We start from the raw sequence: 15,688 nt of genomic DNA, 5'->3' as shown, positions 1-15,688 counted from the left end.
AATATGATGGTTAGAACAAAGGAGGTAAACTGAGTTGACCATATGTGGAGTATTGCGGCTTCGAGTTCAAGTGCCCAGCTATAGGAAAGCAAGAAAGCCAAGGGGCTGAAAATATGGACTGTAGAGGCTGGCAAACCTGGGTTTGAATCCTGGCTCAGCCATGAGCAAGTGACTGAACTACTAAATGAGGCTTATAATCACACCTATCACCTGTCTTTGTTTCAAGGATTCAGTGAGGTAATTTCTAGTCCCAAAAGGCTGAGCAGGGCACCTCCTCTGGGTTCCCAGGGCACCCACCATGCACTTACCAGGGTGGATTGTGCCTGTCTTTTTCTTTTTCCAGCTCCTGTGTGTATAGGTCATCCTGAGCCAGAGGCTTCTGGGAGAACTGTCCTGGAGGAGTCAGGGCAGCTGTGCTGAGGGGATAAGCGGTGGGATACATGGAAAGCTGGCTTAGAGCATTGGCAGGAGGGTCCCTGTGAGCAAGGACCTGTGAGTTCACTAGCTAGCCTCATGGTGGGCACCACACCTTGTCCCAATATCCTGCCAACATCTCAAATTTACAGACAAGACAATTTTGGCTCAGAGAGGTGAGGCCACCTTGCTCAGAGTTACAGAGCCAGGGAGTGGCTGAGGCCAGCTCAATTCTGACCCCAGAGCCGAGCCCTGTTCTGAATGACAAAAGCAAAATAGGTCACTGGCCATTCAGAGGACCCTGATCCCCAAGGAAAAGTTCTGGCCTGGCCATCACATGCTATTCTGAGTTAATACTCTTGGGGAGAAACCAATGCCTTTCTGTGTAGACCCCTCCTGAGAGGAGAGTCTGGTTTTCCAGATGTGACAGGATGCACACATCGCCTTTGGCAGGTCATCGAGCGGGTCCTTATCTGTTGCCCTTCTCCTGTTTCAGAGGAGACAGAGTTCTGCCCATCGGGATCTGTCCTGTGGCACCTGGTAAGCCTGTCAGAGAAACAGGGGCAGGAGCCTTACTTTCTTCTAAACAAATCCCATCTAAAGGGGTCTCAACATGACAGTTCCCAGGCTCCCCTAGAGGCAAGGCCCTGGGGGAGACTGTTTCATGGCAGAACTTGCCCATAGAGGCAAAAGCCTTGGAGTTTAAGCCATTCTCCGATTCTGTCCTTCTGATAAGAACTATCAGCAAAAATCCAGATAAAGGCAGCTCTAAAACTCTTCATAGCCTTGGGACCCCCCAATTCCATGTTTGGAAATGTACCCTCTGGAAATAACAGGTAATTTGTACAAAGAGGTTTCTGGCAAGGTGATTAAAAGAGAGCAGAGGTGGACATTGCCTCAAATGCAGAGTAGACAGGGTTGCTCATCACAGTCTTCTTTTCTCCCATTTGAACAAGTTTCACTGCTTTTATTATTTTGATATAAGTATACATTTTTAAGTTAAATTTATTGGGATGACATTGGTCATTAATAAAATTATAGATTTCAAGTATACAATTCTATATCATCTGTATATTGCATTGTGTTCATCATCCAAAACCAAGTCGCCTTCTGTCACTATATATTTGACCCCTTCTACTCTTTTCTACCTTTCCCCTTTTCCTCTGGCAACCATTATACTGTTGTCTGTGTCTATGAGTTTTTGTTTGTCTTGTTCGTTTTTTGCTTTCGGTTTTATTATCCCACATATGAGTGAAATCATATGGTTCTCGACTTTTCCTGTCTGGTTTATTTCGCTTAGCATGATATTCTCAAGATCCAAACATATTGTCGCAAATGGCAGTATTTAATCTTTTCTAATGGCTGAGTATTATGAGGTTCATGGCTTTTGGTGTGTCCCCCCAGTTGTGATCTCATCTGACCCTCAAAATTACCTCATGAGGCAAGAGGGTTGGGAGAATGATTGTTCCCATTTCTCACAAGAAGAAACCGAGTTCCAGAGAGGCCAAGAGACTAACCCAAGGTCACATAGCTTATTGAAGGCCAGGGCCCAGACCCCAGCCTTCTGATCTTGAATCTAGTACTCTTTTCACCACCCCAGGCCACCTTTATGAACAAACTAACAATAAAAAAGATGAGCATATGAGGCCTGGGAATGAATGTACATGCGAAGGACCGCTAGGTAGATCAGACCAGGAGATGGAAAATAGCATGGGAGTCTGCATGTAAGCTCTGGAAATAAAATTCCTAAATGTACAGAAATGATTGGCCCTTATCCCACCTGGGGCCCTTTTTCTGCCAGGCTCTTCTGTGAAAACCACTTTCAGGAGGGGAAAACCATAATTACTGCTTGGGATGACATAGCACTTAAGGGACATGTCCAAGTGCTGAGGGTGGATTCATGCAGCCAGAAAAAGCATATTCAATGTCATAATTTCATATTTGGAAAACTAGAATTAAGTGCCCGTTGTTTTCATAATTCAGACCACAGCAAGTGAAGCTTGGCACAAACTCCCTGGTTGGGAAAGACTCACAGAAGCCCAGTAAATTCTTAAGCAGAGAAAGCTCCCCACCCTCAGGGGAGGAAGGGGTGTTTGAAATACCAGGACAAGAGATTTGGGCGGGTTGAGGGTTTAAATGGGTTAAAAAATTCTGGACTAAATGCCCTTTAGGGCTCTTCAAATTCTGCCAGTCTGCATAAAATTCTCTTGATTATTGACTGTGGGAAAAGAATTTCTAGTATGATGTGAAGTAAGAATTTCATGCTCATTTTAAGACACCGACACTCCCACCACACATATACATAGGGCTAGAGATACTAATCTTCGGACTTTTTTTTACCTTGGTTCAGGCTGCAGAATTGCAACAACAGCCTCAGGCCACAGTCAAGGCCCCTCCCTGCTGCCCCAGCACCCAGAGATTTCAAAGAGACCTGGTACTGGGCTGCCCCTCACTCCACGGAGGTGATCTGGGAGTTCCACATGGGCCCTGCCCCCATCCCTCCCCTTACTGGGGAATAGCCTTCCCCTAGGTGGGTCCTCTGGAGACTCCCCAGCTCCTTTTAGCCATCCCATAAACATGTTTGGGGGTCTAACATTTCTTCTTTACCTCAGAGCCCCATCTCCCTCCTCTTTAATGTCAAGTTCCTTTCAAGACAGGCCCATCTCCTTCCTTCTCTTCCTCATCTTCCATTCTTCACACTGGCTACCTCCCCTCGGCTTCCTGGCAAAGCTGGGACAGAGCCCCAGGATACCCCACTGCCTTAGCAGTTGACCTCTTGGCTACTGCCTGACACTGTGACTACCACTCTCTGTTTCTGGAAAGTGTCTTCGCTCTTGGCCTCTTTCTGTTGATGTTGCCTACTCATTTCCTCATTTATTTATTAGGACTTAGCATAACTGTTACTAACCATTTTTCCAAAATGTCTTAACATCTAGATCCCCACTGGATGATGAACTTCATGAGGGTAAGGCCTGGGTCTTTCTCACATATGCCTGGTGTAGCGCCTGGCACCTAGCAGATCTTGGTAAATGTGTGCCAAGTGGATATACTTGTCCTCGCCTCCCTTGGGGCTGACCGCCTATGCTGCAAGCCCTGAGGGCAGACCACAAACACTGAAAGCTGCTGCTCTGGACAAATGTCTAGGCCACAGCCTAGCTTAGCCTATGACCCTAACTCTGGGCTCACTCTCTCTCTTCTACTCCTTTCACATGCACCCTGGACCCTTTGACTTTCCTAGCCTTTTGGCCCCCTCAGTGCTCCCCAAGCTCCACTGTCCTGTCTCAGCTGAAATGCTCTACCCCCAGCCTTTTCTCCACTTCCCCTGAAAAGGGACAGAACACAAAAATAATTATTCAGTGGGCTTAATGGCAGACTGGATGCACAGAGGAAATGATAAATTAATTCGAAGACAGAAAGTGAAAATAATGGAACAGAGCATCTGAGATCTGTGGGACAATATCAAATGGTCTAACATTCAACTGGAATCCCATCAGCCTGGCCTGATGAAATGGGATTTCCCACCCTCCTGTCCTACAGTTATTTTCCTTGTATTTTTTTCTTTCTTTGTAAGAACAGTACCAAGGATGCAGGCATGGAGGAAAGAGATGGCAGGCAGCGTAAAGGTTAAGAATGTGGGCTTTGGAGATAATCCTGGGACTGAATCCCTCTTTAGTCACTTGCTAAATGTGTGACCTTGCTTGGTCAGGTCTCCTACCCTCTCTGTACCTCGATTTTCTCATTTGTACTTACCTTGTGAAGATTAAACAAGATAATAATGCAAAGAAAGAGCCCAGCAGAAACTCTGGCCATAGCAAGTACTTGGTAAGTGCTTTTATTCTTATTACATAGCATCACGGTCTCCATAATTTTCATTTATGAACATTCCCTTCCAGATTTGGTCTGTATGCAAAATCTTTCTAACATTTTCACAATCAGGGTGCATGACCATCATATATTCAAATTTATTCTTTAAAAAAAATTATTCTTGAATATTTAGTTTCCCAGATGCCTAGCAAATTTTCATTGACATCATTTAAAGGGGTGGGGGAGCTCCATAATCCGCCCCCCCACCGCATTTTTGGTGGGTTTTATTTTTGTCTTCTTCCTGTATTATTTACCCCGAGCTCCTGGTGTGGCAGGGACAGGCATTCTTCACAACCATTTGCTCTTCCAGACTGCACCGAGCTAAGGGGAGCCACTCAGAAAGAATCTGTATCCAGGTTCCTTTGTTGCTAACTTGCAATGGGCTTTGGGCAAGTCACTCTTTGGGCTCCTGGGCTTCCTTTTATAAATAATGACAGGCTCTGTCCACCCACTCATAGAAGCACTGTTCAAACAAACATGTTTATCACCCTTGCCACTCACGGACTAGAAACAAAGACAAGTATTAAGTCCTCTCAGACGCACAGGTCTTAAAAGCTTCCTGGGAAATGCCTGTGATAGTCACATTCTCTGCCAGGGTACAGAGAAGGCACTTGGAAAATTCCTACTTAGGAACAGTAGTGGTGGTGGTAGGCCCCAGTGATCGAGTGGGCAGGGTTCAGAGACCCCAACCCACTTCGCTTATAACACCTCTGCCATTGCCTGTCTTAAAACTTGGGACCTCCTTAGAGGATTTAATTGGCACCAAGGGGAAACCATCCATCTGGTCCAACGTACCCACTTTGCAGATGGGAAAACTCAAGCCCCAAGAGGAGAAGGGATGTGCCTACCAGCACCATTCGGGATGACCCCTGAGCTGTTTTCAAAGCATCCCTGAAAGGGTGCCCTCAAGGTCCAAAATGAGCAAACACATAGTTCCTTAAGGGAGACTAAATTTGACCTGGCACTACATTTTGGAAAATTTGAAAAAAATCACTTCTCTCTTCTCAAGTCCTTTAAACCAGGAAGCTAATATGAGGCCTGAACACCACTCTGGGTAGTCTGGAGGTACAGATGACAAAGTGAAGGTGAGAGGGCTGTATGAACGGTAACAGGTAAGGCAAGTAAAGCCCAGGAGCTTCCTTGACTCGCCTTACTTTGCTCCAGGGACAAGAGCTGGGTCTGAGGAGACAGTGACAGAGAAAAGAACGGCTCTTGCCCCTGCTCTGGCAAATGCGTCTAGGAAGAAAACAGTCTTCCTGCTGCCTGTCAGGATGGCTGACCCCAGGCCTGATCTGTTAACTTGCAGCATGAGGGGAGGGTACCATCCCCACATCTGTTCCACATTGCTAATACACCAAAAGAACTGGCGTGACACAGAGGAATTGCTATTGATTTTCACTTGTGCAGGCTGACCTAACAAAACCAATTTTTCAAGTGCTTGTCTGCCTTGCTGCTTCAGATGCTCATCCTAACCACATGCAAATAAATTGTGCTAGTGTCTAGGATGGTTTGTCAAGGTCCAGCTTGGCAGGGGCCCTGGCTTCTACTGATGGACTACAGGCCAGGCTGGGTTGGATCATCCCAGCAAATGCCCCACTGCTGATCTGCCATTGTTCAGTAACATTCAGGGGGGTGCGGGAATCGGGATGCCTGGCAGCTGCTGTCATTCTAGAAGCCAGTTGGCCACGCTTGGGAGGGGGCTCTGAGGAACTAGGCCCGCGTCCCACTTGCTCCAACAGGGCTTGGCAGTAATACCCTCACTTGTTTCTTCTAGTCTCCGACCCTTTGAGTTTGGAGGATTTAAGAATGTATGCGCAACCAGGAGGCACTGAGTTCCAGTACTGGTTCTGCTGCTGGACAAGGGTCCTCAGGGCAGCTGAGATGGAGATGATATTACTCACAGGGGCTAGGACCTTATAAAGGCCAGGAGTCAGACGGAGTGTCCACCCCTGCTATCCCACTCCCTAGCTGTGGCCTGGGCAGGCACCTTCAGCTCTCAGTGTGTACCTTCCTCATCTGTACTCTGGGGCGGACAATAGTGCCTACCTCCTCCGGTGTAGGTGGTGGGGACTGAAGGAGATAATAGACAGGGTTGCAAGGCTTCACATGCTGAATCCTTTCTTCCATAAGCAGACACTGAAGGTTCAGAGAGGCAGCGATGTTCTCAGGGACACACAGCAAGGCAGAGCAACATTAGGAGGAGTTGCAATAAGAGGCAAGCACAAAAGGTTAATGAAAAGATCATGGCCATCCTGCCCGCTTCATCTCCAGACAGTGGGGGTCACTGAAGAATGGGATACAGGGTAAGTGGGTCATGGGCACATCATGGATGATTGCTTAAAAGGGTCAAAAACTTTATTTGCAGGCCTTTTTTTTTTTTTTTTTTGGAATATACAGGTTTCCTGCTGTCCAAGGAAAGAGGGAAGTGGTGTCTTGCTGCACAGGTTTGCGGGGCTTGCCTTGGCGCTCTGTCCCCATCCCTTTCACCTGCTCACTGGCCCAGGAGTTTCTCCACTGTGGGATAAGGCACTGTGTGTTCTACAAGAAGGCGCTCACGGCTGGCTGGTGGACAACGAGGTGGCCTTCTCAGGGGCTGCAAAGCTGAGGCTGTTGAGGGATTGAGTTGAACTTGGGACCCTGGCAGGAGACCACCTGGTGAGGAGGCCCCGGGCTATAGAAACGCAGCCTGGTGGGTTTGGCACCACTGCCTCCCAGCTGGTCCTGGCATGGCGGCTTCAGGATGGAATCATGCCTTTGTTCCTTTTGCGGTCGGCCATGGTTCTCCGGTTGTGGTTGGCTCGTGTCGACTTGTTGGCTTCCTTCTTCCTGCGTTCCTGGGTTGTTTCACGACTCTGCCCATGGCCCCGGGGACTACCAGCCACTGCTGTCGAGTTGTCATGCCGGTACCTGACGGAGGAATAACCCATCCCCAAGAGAACCCATCAGCCAGAAGAAGTTCTGATAGTAAAAGCCCACAGCCTTCCTCAGAGGTCCCTTGGAAAGGACACACAGCTTAGGCCAGGCCACCTATGTCCCAACTTCCAATGGAAAGAGAAATGGAACCCGGCAGGGGCAGGGCTCTGGGGGCTCCGGCCAGCCCTGTGCCTGATGAATCCTCTTCTCTGAGCCTTGCCTCTAGATGGGACCCTGGTGAAGCTGTGAGGAAGGACCAGCTAGTGGGCTAACTGCAGCCCACACAAAGAAAGGAAGAATGCTCAGGGATGGGTCTGCTCCCTTCTCAACCCCAGGCCTCATGTTACAGATGAGATAATACTCCCATTCTATACAGGGCCTTGCTTGGCTTCAAAACCAAGTTCACTCACAGACATGACCTAGGACCTTTTCAGACCATCCCAACTGCTGGGTTTGCCCAGAGCTCTGTGATCAGGGGGTTGGGATGGAAGAGAAGTCAAAGTTGTGCTGCCCCGTGCTCAATAACCTTCTGTGGCTCCCTACTGCCTTTAGAATGAGATCTAAATTCCTGCCCACTTCCTCCTGCACCCAGTGGACAGTGCTGTGGGAGTCTCAAGGCCAGAACAGAGGACTTGGCTTCCACCCATGCTTTGGCCTTCAATTGGAGGAGGGACCTCGGGTAGGTCCTTGGCCCCTCTGGACCATTTCCTCTCTGGGACGAGGGATGAATTACAAATGTCTCTGGTTATGTGTTCCCAGCTCCCCTCCAAAGGCCACACCTGTGTTTTCTTGCCTTTCTGCCCTCACATGACAAACTCCTTTGTACTCTTTCCACCTTTAAGGGTCCAACTCAAGTGCCCCTGTCCTTATCATGGCTCTTTCAGCCATGTGTGTCTGTCTGGGCTCTCTTGCATTTTACATTCTGCCTGACGCCAGCTAGCTGTGGACCCATCAGGCTCCCACACTGGGTGATAATCCCTTGGAGTGTTTGTCAAGTAATGGTTACAAGTGTAGACCCCAGAGCTGAGCCACCTGGACTTAATCTTTGCTCCACCAGCTACTGTGTGACCTTTGGCAGGTTACTTAACATTTCTGGGCCTCAGTTTCCTCATCTGTAAAATGAAGATAATGATAATAGTAGCTACTTCATAGGGTTGTTGTGAGAAATAAATTTATACATGTAAAATACTTAGAGTTTATGTGTGGGCTTCCTGGTGGTTAACTGGGCCTTCCCCAGATGGGCTCTCTCTCTTTAGAAACAGCTTCTTAAATGCTCACCCCTTCCTGGCAAGGAAGGCCATGCGCCTGGCTTCTGCTTTTTCCCGCAGCACTGCAGGGTCCTGCACAAAACAGTCAGGCTGTGGAGGAAAGGGGAGAAAAGACTCATGAGTCGCCCTATTTCCCTAAGCCACTGTGCCTGACTGAGACCTGTTATGCCTCCAGGCCAGGAGGTCTGGGAAACCACAGCATAGCAAGGTGACGCCCAAGAATGGAACTGTGCTTGCTATGGTTCAAGGTTTCTGCTAGAAGCCTCCTCCTCCAACCTTTCCACCAATTCCCCTAGGGAGAGGCAGCAAAAGGGACGGAGGCTTCTGGGATAGGCAGAGTAGGGATGGTGATCCATTGGAGCATAACAATGACAAATGAAAGCAATGCAGGCAAGGCCAGGATGGCCACCATGAGAGGCCATGTAGGGCCTTGAAAGCCAAGAGAGTCGCCCCTGGAAGCTAACTTGTCCCCCACACTGGTGCGACCAGCAACATGCTGTGGGAGCACCCATTCTGGAGGACCATTTTCTGTTCCAAGAGGGAAAGAAGCCTGGACTAGCAAGAATGAAATGAATCACTGTGACCTAAAGAACACGACAGGCTTTGGTGGATCGTACAATTAAAAACAAACAAAAAACAAAAAACAAGTAGAAGTAGTTTGAAACTGGAATATTTCACAAAAAATCTGGAATATTTTATAAAAAATCTTGGAGCAGGAAAAGCCCCAGAAGCTCTGGCCTACGCTATGCTGAGGGGCCCCTTGGACAGGGCGTGTGTGCTGCCCACCACCAGGGTCAGTCTCCACCACGACCTGCTACTCAATCACTCAGACAACACACATCGGAATTTGTCACCCTGGTGGGAGGGCATGAGGGGACTTAGGGGTCCCAGGCTGCCATCCATTTAACCTGAGTTTTGAACATTTTAATTTGTTTTATATGTTGAGGTTCTAGTTAAAATTTCATTTGAAGTAAAGTTTACCTGCTAAAAAACAATTTTCAAACTCTCCAGCCCAGATGACCTCTAAGAGCCCTTGGGCTCTGAAGCCTCTCTGATTTTAAAGATTGCCATCCTGGGCATGGCAGCCAACAGCTGCCCCCCTTCTGGCCCCCAGGCTCCTCGGCCTAATAAATCCAGTAGCTCAAGGCCTGGCCTTTGATCCATCCCTTGGGCAGCAGAGGTGAGTTCTAAGCCAGCAGCAATCTAAGCAGACATCTTGGGCTCAGAGGGGCCTCTCTTCTCCTGGGCAGCGATGCTGGGGCTGCCTTGAGGCCAGGTACAGGGAAGGGAGTGCACAATGCTCCCAATTCACCCTTCAGAATTGCATCTTCCCCTTCATCTGCCACATGCCAAGGAGATACCTTGGGGGCCTCGTCTTCAGCTTCCTCCTCCTCCTCGTCATCCTCCTCCTGCCCTTCTCTGGGCACTTTGGTTCTCAGCACCTGAGGGATGGTGAAGGGCCTAAGGGTTTAAAGAGAAAGTAAGATCAAAGACTAGATTAAACCTGGAGAGAGAGCCTCTGGGAGTAGGGAATTGGACTGGGTGAGAGGAGGCCAATAGAGAGGGCTTTTCAAGTCAGCTTTGCTCCAGTACCCGAATTCTTTGAGGGTACCACAGTCTGACATGGGGGCTTAGGAAAGACTGAGCTCAGGGCGGGGGGGTCTCCAGCTTTGTTTTTATCTGCATTGGGGAATCTCCACCTTCCCACTGGGAAAAGTTTTCTGCAATTAAAAAGAACAGTATAAAACTACTACATAAAACCAAATTAATGCTGGCTCACTGAGGGTAGGTTGGACTAACCAGCCAAGGGGATGGCTGGGGGTGTAGAGAGCACTAGACTAGGAGTCAAGAGGCCTGGGTTTGGACTCTGGTTCTGCCATTGACTTGCTCATGTGATCAGGGCCTTAGCTTCTCCATCTGTATAAATAAGAGGCTACGGGAGAGCCCCATGGGCCGAAAGCCACTCTGCCCTTGGAATTCCACTCTCTGGCCAAACTATGGCCTCACCTGCGGCTGATGAGCTCATCATCCGAGTCAGCATCGTTGGCGCCCACTTGGTTGCCATCGTATGTATCATCGTACTCATCCTCATAGTTATCACCGTGGTAGGATAGGCCCTCACCTGGCTGCAACGGCACCTGCAACGGCAGAAGTGTGGGTCAGTGCGGCCCAGGGGCCAGCCAGCTTCCCCAGCCCAGCATGGACACCTACCTCCTCCACCACCACACTGTACTGCTCGTAGCGCTGCCGCTGCGCCACCACCTCCCGCTTGTCGTTCAGCAGGCTCCGTGTATTCTCCACCTTCCTGGCATTGAGAGGGAACAGCAAAGGAGAGGGGAATCGTCAGGTTTTGAAGGCTGTGGAGTGTGAGGGCCTGGAGAGATCACTGGCTCACTTCTTCACCCCTCAGGCCACCAAAAACTGGGATAACCGGTACCAAGCACTAGCAGGAGTGTGGGCAGCTGAGACTCCCTACTGCTGGTGCCATGTGCCACTTTGGAGGGCACCCCAGGAGCAGCTGTTAGAACTTGAAACGTGCCCACCCTTTGACAAGGAAATCCCCCTTCGAGGCATCCACCCTAGAGAAATGCTGGCCACGTGCTTCCAGAGGTCTGACCAGGGATTTCCTTTTCAACATAGTTTGTAACAGAGAAAATAGAAAGCAACTAATATCCATCACCAGTAAAAGAGCCAAATGACCTGTGCCACATCTGTATTACAGAACACCGTGCAACAGTTCTTAAGAATGGCTTTGATCTATTTGTGCTGACGGAGAAAAAATTCTGACTTATTCCCGAGGAAAAAAGCAAGCTACAAAAGAACACACACAATATGATTCCATATGTATAAAAAGCAGAAAGCAAACCAGACCAACTATCTGTTCCTACAGGCACATATATATCCATGTATGTAAATGCACGGAGAGGGTACTAGAAAGTTCCACCCCCCAATCGATAATGGTGACTCCCAGGAGGACCCTGGGTTATTTGAGTCTTTTAAAAGAAACATTTAAGAAAGAGCAAGACCACATGTGGTTTTCTTACTGAGCTCAGGAGAGCCCCAGCGGCTCTCTGGGATGTTAGGGATGAGGAGGGGGTCCCAGCCTCTTCCTTTTACCTCCACTTCACTACAGTGGCTTTCTACCTGTTCTATGTTCAATCTTCCATGTCAGATTGCATGGGAAGAAAGAGGCTGAAAGTTCAACTCTCATCACATCACAGGTGAGGAAACTCTGGTGCAGTGTAGGGAAGGGGAGGGATTGCTTGGGGTCACAGTAAGCTGTGGCACAGCTGCGGTGGGGACTCAGGCCTCCTGACTCACGGCTTTGCAAATCTGTAGAAAAACCTGGCCTGTCAAAAACACAACTACAACTACAACAACAACAACAACAACAACAACAACTGGCTTGTCAGACACATAGGCCTGTGGAATGGCATGTAGTTTTGAGCCCTGCAGAAGAAAATCAATATGAGATGCTAGGCAAGAAAATCCAGCTTAGCTATGAAATCAAGTCTCTGGAATGTATCAAGAGTAAGGGGAAAAAAAAAGACACAAAGCCATATGCAGCTCCCATAAAAATCTTCTATTAACTGGCTTTTGGTGCAGGGAGGGGCAGGCGCCTGAGTCTGTCCGGCTGTCTGCCTGGGAGCTTGGGGCAGGTCAGGACAGCAGCCTCCAGAGTGGCTGGTGAGGGTTTACTTCAACAGTTTTTACTAAGGGCCTACTGTGTGCTAGGCAGGGTAGTAAGGCTGAGTTGTTGGGAAAGACAGAGAAAAGAGTAAAATATGAATCTGCCCTCACGGAAATCACATTCTAGCAGGGGTGACAGATAGGCAAACGGTAGCTAACATGAAATGTACTAAATGGAGGCAAGCAAGCCCTCGAAACTCAGAGAAAGGAGGAATAAACTCTGGCTCAGGGGGTCCAGCTAGGGGTCTGGGGAAGGGGGAATGGAGGCTCTATGAGGAGGGGAGCATTTGATCTGGACAAGGGAAAAATCTCAGTCCCCAGGAATCTTTCATATCACATCAGGAAAGCAGGCCTGTGACTGTGACCTTGGCTCTTAACTGGCTCTCTGCCAAGTTGGGGGCTGGAGAGAAAAAAGGTGGGGAGGAAGTGAAAGGGCCCAAGCTTCTCTAAGTGGCTGGTGCCATTGGCAGGAGCACAACCATTCACTCAACACACATTTCCTGAGGGCCTACTAGGTGCGAGGACCTGTGTGCTCGGCCAGGGAACTAAGGCTAAATGAGAGGCGCCACTGTTCTTTCTGTTATATCCCATGGCCCCTGGTCCACACTGTCCCAAGTTCTGAAAAGTAGGGTGGTTCTTTTGCACTTGTGTGATCTCCGGTTATGTGGCTCCCTGGCAGGGCCAGAAAGAGAAGCCTGACTAACTCCACCAGCCCGAGCCAGGTACTTGCAGAGGACACAGCTAAGGACAGTGGAACTTGGCACCCTAGGCACCCTGTCTATCCCATCTAGGGAGGTGCAGCTTTGGCCCCAGGATCTCATTCAGAGTCAGGAAGCAAAAGAATATTAGGGGCAAAATTAGCTGGGAAAAGATCCATCAGAGGGCCAGAACTTCAGTCAAGTCTGGAAATACAGGCAGCAGTGGCTTCGGAGACTGTCTTTGGAGCAGGTTGCTTCCTTGGCCTCCTGAAGATGGCAGTGAGCCCAGGGAACATGTGGGCTCCCTGAAGCCTGACTGCCTTTCCCCTCCCCACTTCCTCCAGCCTATCCTTCAAGGCCTAACTCAAACTGGCGCCTGTGAACTTCTAAAGGGCCTTCAGAGGCAACAAACTCTTCCTTTTCCAGGTGAGGAATCAGGGGATCCAAGGGCACAGTAACCTTCCCAAAGTCACACATCTTCTACCAGCAGGAGGCCTGAACATAGGTCTCCTGACTCAAGTCTGCTTTGCTACTTCCTGAGCTGGGATGATGTGAAGTAAAATAAGTAGAAGTAGACCTGCAACCTGCTGGGCTCAACAAAGTGAATCCTATTTCTTTTACTGTAGGGCTTGTCAGAGCTGTTAATGTGCTCCGTGACTCTCCTAGAGGAAGAGTACACAGACTTTTCTGGCCATAGAACCTTTATTGGGGGAGAACACTTATTATCTTCCAGTGCACCACTGTTAAGTCCAAAGACATTATGGGACCCCCGCCTTATACTCACTGCCTCCTTCATTTAGCTATGATATACGTGCAGCACATGTGCTTGATGTCTACCCAACAGCCACCCACTACTTCATCCTCACTCCTAACGGACCCTCATTTTTTTCAGGTCCTTCTACCCTTTCCCCTTCTCCTGGTGCCCTGGATCTCAGCCCTGTGACCCAGTTCCCCAGTGAGATGTGAAGAAATCTTGAGACTTCTGAGAAAGGTTTCCTGGTGTCTAAGAGAGATACAGGAAGACCTGGCCCAGACTTCCTCTTGGCATTGTCATTTCTGGAGGTTGTGGCTCCAACAGCAGCAGCCACCAAGTAGCCTTCAGGCAACCAGCTCCAACAGATGGAAAAGATGCATCTTTGATGATGTGGCTGCACGCAGGTTAACCAAGCCTAGGCTGCCCTACCTTGCAATTTCTTGTCATACAAGGAAACAGATTTCCTTATTTCTTGAGCCACTGAGTGTATCCTACCTGATTTATTAACACACACACACATTTTAATTCAAGTGTGACCTGCCTTGCACTACTTAATTCCTCTTGTGGTCCTTGAGGGCCGGGCCCAGGGCCCAGGGCCCTCTGCCTTACTCAGATTAGGAGGCCGCCGTATGCTCCACCTAGCACCTCTCCCACTCTGTCACTGCTTATTTAATGGTCTAAGTCTTTCCCACGGTCTCTGTGTCATTTAAAGGTGAGCTCTGGGCACTTTATTCACCTTGTCTCCCTACTGCCCAGGATCTGGCACTAGTAAATCGCTTAATAAATATTTGCTGAATGAGTAAATAATGAATACATGAATGGAGGCTCTGCCTCTTTGCAATCTCCAGCCCTTGGCTACCCAGCACAATGATTTCAGTAAATATTTGCCACCCATTCTCTCTGCCTGGCAGCTTGGAGTGCTCTATGAGCAGGGGCACGGTCCTCCTCATTTTGCCCCTCTCCCCACAGCAGTAGCTGCAGAAGGTCATTCTTGCCTGGAACAGTGGCCACTGATGCAGGATACCATCCCTGGCCTAGGATCTGGGGATGTTGCAATGTGTGTGACTAGGCAGTTTACAATTACTTCCTGTCCAACCAGCCAGATGGCTTTACAGCTGCCCTGTGCCTGCTCCCCAAGCCCTTGGCCAGCACTGGACGGCCCTAGGGAGGAGAAATAGCACAGGGCTCTTACTGAAGCAGCAGCTTGCAATTCTGTCACTGGGGCTCCTATCATAAGAATGAGGCAAGTCCTCACCCCTGTATGAACCTCATTGTCTCCATCTATATAACGGGGGCAGGGGTGGGGGAAGGGAGACTATTCTCATCCACAGTGCCCAGATATCTGGATTTCATACACCAACACCATTTAGGAGAACTCTGGGGGACTTAGCACAGTGTCTCTGCTATGTGATCCTCTCTACCATCACCAACTCTCGGTCATGCCCATGAGTCTCCATTCCAAAGTCAAGTGATCTTTCCAAAACATAAAATATGTTGGCTAAAGGGATCATCATCATGGTCCCCAGGGCCTCAGGGCCACTGCCCCTTCTGTTCACTCTGCTTAGAAAGCTTCTCCTTCTCCCTTTGTGCAACTGACCCTTCCTCATCCTTCCACTCTCGGTCCCATATCATTTCCTCAGAGGATCCTTCCTGCCTGGACTGAAGCCCCTGCCAGAGGCTCAGAAGTCTGCACACCTTCACCTTGTAGTACCTGTTATATCTGCAATTTTATACTGTTTGTTTGACCGATTAGTGCAAACTTCACGTGGGCAGGGGCCGTGTCTGTTTCATCCACCCTCCCTGCCCCAACTACATCCCTAACACCTAGTAAATCCGGAGCCTAGAAGGCCTTAAGCACTGGGCAAATATTTATTGAATGAATGAATAAATCATGAATGAACTTTTAATGCCGAAAAAAGTAGGAAGGACACAAACTAAAAATGCAGTATAAAGAAAGGCCTTAAAATAAAATACGTTCTGTCTATGGCCATGCCACCCTGAACATGCCCAATCTCATCTGATCTCAGAAGCTAAGCAGGGCTGGGCCTGATTAATACTTGGATGGGAGACCACCTAAGAATACCAAA

General features: G+C 48.9%; 1 protein-coding gene across 1 annotated transcript in view; it reads right to left on the bottom strand.

Moving 5' to 3' along the window:
* Nucleotides 1–4,230: 4,230 nt before the first annotated feature.
* The window catches only part of ASCC2 (activating signal cointegrator 1 complex subunit 2), a 40,477-nt gene continuing 29,019 nt past the window's right edge, over nt 4,231–15,688 (bottom strand). Inside the window, exons 16-22 of the mRNA XM_011373348.2 lie at nt 13,700–13,721; nt 13,160–13,197; nt 10,671–10,764; nt 10,467–10,597; nt 9,821–9,920; nt 8,470–8,549; nt 4,231–7,185 (exon numbers count right to left, since the gene is read on the bottom strand). Coding sequence (XP_011371650.1) covers nt 7,014–7,185; nt 8,470–8,549; nt 9,821–9,920; nt 10,467–10,597; nt 10,671–10,764; nt 13,160–13,197; nt 13,700–13,721 — 637 coding nt within the window. The 3' untranslated portion in view covers nt 4,231–7,013. The remainder of the gene's footprint in view (nt 7,186–8,469; nt 8,550–9,820; nt 9,921–10,466; nt 10,598–10,670; nt 10,765–13,159; nt 13,198–13,699; nt 13,722–15,688) is intronic.

Source organism: Pteropus vampyrus, unplaced genomic scaffold, assembly GCF_000151845.1.
Source record: "Pteropus vampyrus isolate Shadow unplaced genomic scaffold, Pvam_2.0 Scaffold223, whole genome shotgun sequence".
NCBI lineage: Eukaryota > Metazoa > Chordata > Mammalia > Chiroptera > Pteropodidae > Pteropus > Pteropus vampyrus.
This window is presented reverse-complemented; position numbering and strand designations above follow the sequence as displayed.